Source organism: Pygoscelis adeliae, unplaced genomic scaffold, assembly GCF_000699105.1.
Source record: "Pygoscelis adeliae isolate BGI_AS28 unplaced genomic scaffold, ASM69910v1 Scaffold544, whole genome shotgun sequence".
Taxonomy (NCBI): Eukaryota; Metazoa; Chordata; class Aves; order Sphenisciformes; family Spheniscidae; genus Pygoscelis; species Pygoscelis adeliae.
The window spans coordinates 145,452-155,170 of NW_008824715.1; the positions used below are offsets into that span (position 1 = coordinate 145,452).

Here is a 9,719-nt window from a genome sequence, read left to right on the forward strand (position 1 = left end):
TCTTGTGCACCTCCTCACTGGCAGAGTATGGGAAGCTGAAAAGTCCTTGACTTAGTATAAACACTGCTTAACAACAACTAAAACATCGGTGTGTTACCACATTATTCTCATGCTAAATCCAAAACACAGCACTGTTCCAGCTACTAGGAAGAAAATTAACTCTATCCCAGCCGAAACCAGGATAGATGGTCACTATTTAAAACCTGCACTGATTGTTTTAAGTTTAAAAAGAAGAAGGCAGAAAGCTGTTGGCACAGGCATCCAAAATCCTAACAAATTCCATCTTGACCAAAGAAGAGCAGGTAGACTCGCTATGTATTACTTCCTTTCTAGCTTGATTTCTAAGTATGTATCATAGGTCATTTACCACAACAAAAAGGCAATACACATGGCAGGATACTTCCAGTCCTGAGAACAGATGGATGTCCCCACCCATCAATTTAACCATGGTTCACTGAAGCCCATAGCACAATGTATTTTACAAACTTTTCTATTAGTAAAAATGCAGAGTAGAAAAACAATCTATGCAGCAGAGGACTTACAATCCAAGTATGATATGAGGGACAAACCCAGGAGAGCACAAGGAAACAATGAGACTATCAGTCTCTTTAAAAAGCAGCAAGAACTGTGCTGTAACAGTCTATATATTAAAAAGGGCAGTAAATATTTTCTATGGGCTAGAATTGTTAATGCGGAAGGCTTAAAATTTGACTTAAGATAAACCGTGTGCATCATATAGGTACTTGTGCAGAATTTCTAACCTTGTAACAGGAAAAAGACCTGGAAAGGTACAATAAAAATGGCTGGACTTAAGTAACACAGTACCCTGTTTTAACGGATGACCTGGCAGTTACACCGAGCACCAGAAGGAATAACATTTAGAATTCATTCAATAATTTCATTCATTCATATCCAGCTGGTGGATACCATGGAAGGAGATAAACATCCACTGTTTCTGATCTAGCAAAGATAGAGCCTAATTACCTTCCCTAGCCTGGGTGAAGCATTTGGTCCTCTTTAGAGATGGAATTCCTGTAACTTTACAATTGTAGGTTGTACAAATCTAAACAAAAATCTAAGGTAGGCAAAACTCAACCTGTCTTGCAAATAGCGCTCAGATTCTAAAGACAGCAAAGTGCAGAAGGCTCTTGTTATCCCACAGACATCACAGAGGTGAAGAAACAGTTTTTGCTGGTGATTGCCACCAATGGCTCTTCATTTTTTAATGTGAATATGCAGTCCAAGAAATGCCTACCTATTAGAGGGTGTAGATGCCACTTCAGGAGGTGAGGGAGTAGAAAATAAACTGGTCCCATTCTTTTGTTTAGCCTCATCATGTATTAATTTGTCATCTTTGTGCCTTCTTTCCAATTTCTGCTCTTCATCTCTTGACAGAAGGCTTCCTAAAGATGCAGCCAAGAAGCTGCTGTCTGTACCAAACAAGAAACAAAACCATACCAACTTAACCTTTTATGTTTAGGCTTCAGAAACTACAGTGATTAAAAACAATCTTGGAACTGTCTTGGTCTGTCTCGCCCCTAAGGAATTAAGTATAAAAGACTTGATTAAGGCAAAGTGGTCCAAATATGAGCACTCCACTCTACTTTGGCCTAAGAAGTCATCACATGCAGGAATCTAAATGTTTCAGGGCTGCTGAAATTTGCCTTCCTATCAAAGCTCTTGGACAGGTATTTGCCTCCTGGGTTAGCTACTTGGATTGAAGTTCAGAGACCCAAAAAAAGGCCAAAGACCATACAGAAACTGGAAATAAAGTGATCATACAAATAGCAGCAGCAAAAAAAAGCCCAAAACACACATGCACTCTCCATTCCAAACACTTAAAATGAAATGGTTTAGACTGCATTTAAATAACTCACTGAAATTGCAAGATAAAAAAGTATATAGACTAAACATGTTTAAGAGAAAGAATAAGACAAGAACTTCTTTCCTTCCTCAGTGACAACAGAAAAAGAGAAAAACATGAGTTTGTAGGATGAAGTAAAATAAGTATTGTTAATGAGTGAACAAATCTAGATTTGAATGTAGAACAATTCTTCCATTTAGCAAAGGCTGAGTGCCAACAATGCTTCTTCACTGAAGAACTGAATTATTCCTAGATTAGAGGCATCACTTCATCAAAGAATTAATTAAGAAATCGCACACTGTCTACTAACTCTTCTTTGTTCCCATAGTGTTCATTGGTTTCAATGCAGATGTGCATTTCTAAGCAAAGAAAAAAGAAAACAGGAAAAAAAAACCAAAATGAAGGAGACAAAACCAGCATAAAAGATCTCTTGCGATATGGATGAAAGTATGCACTCGCTTGTGTTCTCTGTTTCGGGCAGAGCTAGCTGGAAAGACAGATTTGGAGACATGAGGCTTCCTTGCTTCTGTTTATTCCTGTTGTGGTCAGAGAAATACAATTTTGATAAATTCTGTGTAAATGCAGAGAACTGCATCAACGGAACATGTGATGCCTCCTAACTGAAACACCACAGCAACATAACATTGAATATTAGCCAGCAACATAAGCCAATTCAGAAAAATATTAGAATTTTCCCTTAAAATATTAGTCCTAAGTATCTACAGCTCTGCTGCAATACTGTCACAAAAGCTATACTTTACACATCTTAAAATACGCAGAGATCCTAACAAGGGAGGGAGGGAGGGAAAGGGAAGTGCTTATTAAGTACAAAGCATTTTCTATTAACAGTGCAATTTCCAACTTGGATATTCAGTTTCATCTTCTTAGCAACAAAGAGAGAAGCACAACCTTAGGTGAACAATTCTGTTTACCTTAGGTTATAGTGGAAATCCAATTTAAAAACTGCATGGAGGTACATTGCTTTTACAAAGCACATTCCCATGTTCATAGGCAAATCTCTCGTCTCTATTCATTTTACCTTTGTTACAGCTGCCAGAGCCAGTTGTATGACAGGCAGTAACATCTTCAAAAATGCACTCACTCTCTGTCCCCGTGGAGTTGTAAAGAGGAGGTGATGGCAAAGAACAGTCACGGCTTCTCTCCATGTTGTTATAGAAACCAGGGATCAGGAATGTAATGTTCTAAAACACAGAATGAACCTCATAAAGCTAAGCTGACTCTCAGAGGCTGTGGGCAAATGCTAACAATCCATGTTTGTGGACCTGATTCTCATGAATAGCCAGGCAAAAGTGATCCACATGACTGATGGAGAACATATACATGAAAATCCATACTAGCTCCTCAGCACTGCAAGACTTAGCAATTACAACAAGGGAATTTGCGTATCATCCTACAACTCACTTGTGGAACACATGGAATGTCGAGGTTTTGTGACAGACAAAAATGAGTGTAAAAGACAACTTTACAATTCCAGTGGATATGCTGCCAGACATAGCAATCTTTTGGGAGAGATTAAAAGTCCTATCTTACCTTTCCCAACAGTTCTTTCTTCTCATAGCCAAAGAGCATTAAAGCAAAACTATCCTTGATGCCACAGATGGTTCCATCTGACTGGACAGTAATAAGACCACTGATGGTGGAGAAAACCACGACTGTAGCAGAGTAATGATAGCTTGCAAAAGAGCCTTCTTTTTCTGTCTGCAGAACACCATCTTTCTGCACTGCCGCTTGGTCCTCCTCCAGAAGGCTTACTTGCAGCTTTAAACTGAGAGGAAACATGTTACCCTCTCTGGATTGGCCTACAGCTCGCTGGATCCTGAGGTCCTAAATTAAAGCAAAAAAAAAAAAAAAGAAAAAGAAAACCAAACAGAAAACCTCTAACTAACCAAATGTTTTGGTTTTATTTCAGTATTCATACAAAATTACACAGGAATGTTCTCAGGAAAAAGGAGCAGGAAAAGAAAAATCAACCAATCCTGTGAGTACCAAAATGACCAAAGTCTAGTTTTCTAAGGATTTGGAATCCAATGTTGAACTCCTGTATGAATATCCTGATGATGAAAACCAGGAAAGTCCATGCTGCTGCTTTTCACCAAATGAGGCATTAATAAGGCCTCTTTCAACTATCTAGCTGCCCGGTTTCATGGTATTTGCAAGATCTGGGTATTCCTTAGACTTTCACTCCTGAGACAGACATGGCTGAAACCGGCTAAAGAATTCAAAGGAATTTTAGGGAGCTGACAGAGACAGCATAGTTTCTTAAAAAAACAGGATTGGAGAAAAGTATCTTTCACCAGGACAGATTCCGCAGTGAGAGGTCAGGGCTTGCTCTCATTCCTCATTAGGAAATACTCAGACAGCAGCTCCATAAACAAGCAGCATACCCTTTTTCAGGGGACTTATGCTTCTCTCTGAAAAGGTTTTCTTCTGTTACATTAGGAGGGAAAAGAGTGTGCACCTATGTTCCAAATGGGAAGGGTATGGAAGAATGTGGTTGGTGCTTATACTATACCTTTGGGATTTTTCTGCCTAGAGGAGGGATCTGCACAGAAGGAATCAGGTCCTTTATGTGGAGCCCAACTACTTCTTCCAATGTTGAGCAGCCATGGAGATGGGCAAAAAGGAGGTCACATGATGTAATCTCTCCCTTGGGAAGAAAATTTACAGGACTGTTTTAATTTTAGCATTTTAGCCACAGTCCACTCAATCCTTTAACAACAGTTTCTGCAAATATCTAAGCAAATGGCAGGAAGTTTCATTCAGCAGTCTCTTCGTGGATACAACTACCTCAGTAAAAGCAGACACAGCATAATGGAATACTTCTCCGACATTATCGTGCAGAGAGCCTGCCCTTTGCTGTATGGGAGAAACAGGGGAGTCCAATGCTCTTCACAGAACTTTTCCTCAGCAAGCTGATCCCTTCACAAGGGCACCCCTGCCATGAACAATCAACCCCCTGCCAAGCCGTCACTGTTCAAGTCCAAGATGTCCTCGGGGGACAGACAGTGTATTTCAATGTGCTTGTCAAATATGTCAAGGTGAGCCACATGGGAGAAATACGCACAGGTCCTGCATATGTAATCCCGGTTTCAGGCAGTGCTATGTACACACTTCATGTTCACAAATAGTAATGTGCCTAATGGCTTTTAAGACACGCTTCGTTTGCACATAAACTCTCACGAACCGCGGTCTCATTTGATCGTTAGGGAAACACTCACATCAACCCTGAAGGAAACAGAAGCTGAAAGTCTTTCCACTGGTTCCAGCACAACCACACAACACTGGTTGTTCTTGCTTCCTATTCGTCTCAGCCAGACCGAGACAGGGATCTTCTCTTTCAGACGGCCTGTAACATCCACCTTTCCGTAGGATTCAGAGATGTAGTCATAATTTACTAAGACTGTGGTCACTTAGCAAGAATTTCAAACAAGAATAAGATATTGAGCCAATATATCTCCCCATCATTGTTAGAAAAACATTGTTTCTTGACTACTTACTAGTTTTTTATTGGAAGAAACAGTTTTAATACAGAGATGAAAAGGTTTGCAAATAATTAACTGATCATACACAAAATGTCATTGCCACTTTTGTATCTTCTTTCCCTGCCTTAGGAAGACTAAAGGCATTTCCTTCAGCATAATAAATGTGCCAATCTAATACCTTGCATTCAAGAGAAGTGCCTTTCAGACATGCCTTATTTAAGAGATGTCCCATGAATACTCCACATTAGTAACATAGTTCTCACTTTAAGCTGCAAAAATAGCAGTTTAATTTCTTATGGGAGGAGATTCTTCTCAAATCAGAAAAATTTTTATTTATCTTATAACCTGCAGTGTTCATATCAAGCCTTTTATCATTTTCACATGATCTTGACAGAATGGGTTTATGAATTACACAGTGACTCCTATAAAGTACTTGGAATGGATGTAGCTTAGAATTGGTGCCTTTATCAGACATTTAATTTTAATTCTGGGTTTCACCAAATCAAACAGGTTTTTTTTTTCCCCGTATCCAATTGAGGGTTCAGGAAGATCAAGCTCTGAGATACTGACAATTTCAGTACAAAAATAACACACCGGGAAGAATATGAGCTCATTTTCCACGTATTTTCTAGTGACAGCTCACAACAGCAGCAAAAGAAAATAATTTGGAGACATTTCTCACACAGTTCTCTTATAAACAACCCCACTATAGGCAAAATACCAGTTCCATTCTTTTGCACCAACTAGGGAGTTTTGGCGTGACATTTCACAGTATTTGACTGACTTGTAACTTTATAATATGCACAATGCAATTTAAGATAATTTTAAAAATATTTTAAAAGACCAGACATCGGGAACTTTTCCATAATAGGTTTTTCCATGTTAAGCAATTATATTGATTTTTTTTTTTTTTTTTTTTTTAATCTAACGTCCTTTAAGCTCTGATTTGGTCAAGTCATCATGACTATACATGTTGGCAGCTGCAAGGCTCTCATGGGTGCCTCCCAAACCATATTTTGCCCTTTGAATTCCCACATCTGCAAACTTTTAAACCAAACAGTCCTACAAATGACATAATTGCCACATGCCCACAAAGTTAAATATATCAGGAAATTATATTGAAAATGTCACACACACACCCCCAACCCCCAAACCAAAGCCAACAAAAACACTGTATATGGTGAGGAATATTTGCTTGAACATTTTACGTACCACAGTTCCTGAAACCACCGATGAACATTCATCAGTTTCTATGTACTCCTCACCCACAGCTTCCCATACCTCTTGACTGGATTTGGATATCAAGCGGGATAGCTTTTGACCAATGAGTTCCTGACCACTGCACCCAAGCAGCTTGCAGGCTTTGTCATTAGCCATGAGGATCTAGAAAAGCGGGGAAAAAAAAAAACAAAACACCAAAACAAAACAAAGAATAAAAGCTGTAAGTTTTGTTAGTAGATCATCACCTCCTCAGGTTGTTGCTTTAATGTCTTATAATATCCCTTCCTCTTGGTGGAAATGGAATGGTTCTTTTAAATTCTGAAATCTTCAAAAACAGTTCACTAAAGCTTCTTATTCTAGGACATTCCTTGCCCACGCGTCTTCTTGGTTAAGAAGGTTTGAGATATTGCTTTCTTTTTAGGTTTCCTGCTTTCTTTTAACTGCCTACCCACTCCAGCCTCTTGTGTTCTTTAAATAATTACATCCACGGAGGCAAAACTACAAAGCTGTATTTGCAGGCAAAGCCTGGACAGACCACAAAATTTTATCCACACCTGAAGGCATGCAGTAATCACACCAGTCATTGACATACTTAAGCCTGCGTTACAGACCAAGTCAGGATTAAATGCCTTTAAGATAGGTAAGCTCGAACTGTCAGTTCAAGCTAGAAATGGCACAGCTCTTTAAAGTTTTCAGTACTCAATTTTATATTAATGTTTACTCTCAGGACAGAAACAGAGAAATTCTCTCCCTTGCAATGCAAAAGGCATATTTACTGGGTCAGATAAAGAGACCTCGTGCCACCACAAACCCATCCCAGGGTTGACACTAAACAGACAGAAGGCTTAAAGCACATTCTGCTTTTCCTTTCTTCCCTCATGCCACATCACAGCTGCATTCTTCTTTATTCCCTTTTTCTGTTTGAAAAAAGACTCAAGACATCTGTGCTTCTGATATTGTCTTGTACATTTTGCTAACTACAACCTGCAATGGAAATAAACGCGTTGTCAGCCTTCAGAAGACTACCAACCTTGAGCAGACTATAAAATGCCTTCATGATGCTCTGATTGCCTGCAGATACACGTAAGAATAACAGGCATTTTAGCCTGTCTGATGTCATACAACCTATACCAGATACAGCCTGCTTAGTTTAGCAGTTGCTACCGCAAATACCTCTGTTGTGTTGACATCCACAGTGAAGATAGCTTTGTTTGGATTGCGTGCAGCAGTTGGGAGGTGCTGGCTGGATTCCTCCACAGCGAGGGCATGCAAAAAGGAGCAAGAAGCAGAACTTCCAATGGAAGTGGAGAGAGAGGCAGAATTCCACTGAGCCCACAAGTTACCAATTTTGCTGGTACAAATGTTACGAGCTGCCAGTGAAGACAAACAGTAAGAGCTCCATTTCTCCCCTGTGAGAAGATAAAGATCAGCTATGTAGCTGTAACAGTCTACGACAGGAGTATTAGAGGAATGAATAAAAAAAAAATCAGTTGGCAGCTGAAGCAACTGTCAAGTAATCCCAAAATATATGCTTCTAGATTTTTTTAAGAAATTACAAGAAAATAAAATCAATGAAACTAAAGAAAAGAGAAACAATTCTAATAAACGTATCTTTCTGAATCACAGCCACCGGAAGCTCAGTCTCTAGACTAGAAAAAAATTGCCAACATCCATAAGATTCAACCAGACTAGTTAACTTTTATTTTTCACTTAACAAAGTTTAAAAGGTTTCGAAATCTCTCAAGTTAAAATTGAAACTGTTATTAAATATAATTACAGTAAGTGTTCAAGCCCTTATTAAATACTGCATTCATCAGAAGACAGTTAATTAACTGTTCACAAGACGTGACACTTAAAATACCTGCGCCCACACCAATGTTTTATGTTACACAATGCCAATCCAACTAAAATTTTCAAAAGTTCTGCCTGTAAAAAACATTTCCCTGGGAAGTGGCATCATCAGCCAAATGCCATTGCTCCACGCCCAAAACAGTAAGCAGCTCTGAAGGCTTAGCAGTATTGGAAGAAGCATTATGAACAACTCACCACAAGGACATCTCTGTGTTTATGCACTGCATACAGTATGAATATGCTCATCACGATGAAACAGGGAGATCCCGTATCTGGACGCATTGTAAACTGCAAAGTTCTTCCCCTCCTAACAGAATCCAGTATAACAACATCTTTCTCCTCATTTGGAAATTTTTCGTGTTTTAGATAATAATACAAGGTGGCAGGGTGTCCAATGGCAGCCAATAAAGCTTGCCCAGGGACAAGTACAAGCGCAGAGCACCTATTCACCAATGCATCCCCTGTAAACTCTCCCAGCCTGCAGTAATTAATGGCTCAGATGCTTATTGAACAAGCGCTTTCTGGCAGCTACTTATTGCCATTGCCTCTAGGTTTGGGAGAGGGGAGGAGGAGGATCTGAAACCATCTGAAACACATCAACTTCACCAACGACACGTGAACTCAATCTCAAAATACTGCACTCACCAGACAGAGATGCTCTACGCCGGCAGAGTTCAAAGAGCTGACTTTTCCTGTTCTTGCTGGCCCAGGGGTAGGATCTACTTAGCTTATCAGAGTTATTCAAGTGAGCATGGTCTAAGCCTACTGATGAGGGCAGAAGGCCCCCTTCAGAGGGGCTATAAGCCTCGGCTGCCATGATCACACTCTGGTTGCCAAGCCACATCTAGGGAGCCACCATCTGTAACAGAAACGTAAGAAATTCAGTCAGCCTTACAGTCAGGCACTAACGCTCAGGACGCTGGCAGGTAATGATGCCTTCTAACCCAAAGCACAGCCCTGTAAGTTACGGCAAGACTGCCACTCATTCCTGCGTGTTCTGATCAACGTTTGGTCTGTGCTGTTAACACAAAGGTAATCCTGCCCAGGCACTATAGGATACCTGTGATTGACAGGATGCCTCCACCATATTTCTGCAAGAGCTACCAAGCACCCAGCTGCCACTCTCTCCCCATTCCTGCCCGTTTTAAAAGCAAAAGCTTTGGTAATTTGGGAAGTAATTCCCAGTTTTGAGTCAGCAAGTGTGGCACAGCCTCCCTCCCGCCCAGGGTGCCGCCCGCACCCCCCACCCTCCCGGGACTGCAGCCCCTAGCCTGCCGCCA

The 9,719-nt window shown here is 40.3% G+C and overlaps 1 protein-coding gene across 1 annotated transcript in view; it reads right to left on the reverse strand.

Annotated features, from left to right (window-relative positions):
* PASK (PAS domain containing serine/threonine kinase) overlaps positions 1–9,283 on the reverse strand; it is a 21,277-nt gene extending 11,994 nt beyond the window's left edge. Inside the window, exons 1-8 of the mRNA XM_009323195.1 lie at positions 9,085–9,283; positions 7,762–7,997; positions 6,580–6,750; positions 5,104–5,244; positions 4,398–4,427; positions 3,416–3,709; positions 2,904–3,066; positions 1,256–1,430 (exon numbers count right to left, since the gene is read on the reverse strand). Coding sequence (XP_009321470.1) covers positions 1,256–1,430; positions 2,904–3,066; positions 3,416–3,709; positions 4,398–4,427; positions 5,104–5,244; positions 6,580–6,750; positions 7,762–7,997; positions 9,085–9,283 — 1,409 coding nt within the window. The remainder of the gene's footprint in view (positions 1–1,255; positions 1,431–2,903; positions 3,067–3,415; positions 3,710–4,397; positions 4,428–5,103; positions 5,245–6,579; positions 6,751–7,761; positions 7,998–9,084) is intronic.
* Positions 9,284–9,719: the final 436 nt, after the last annotated feature.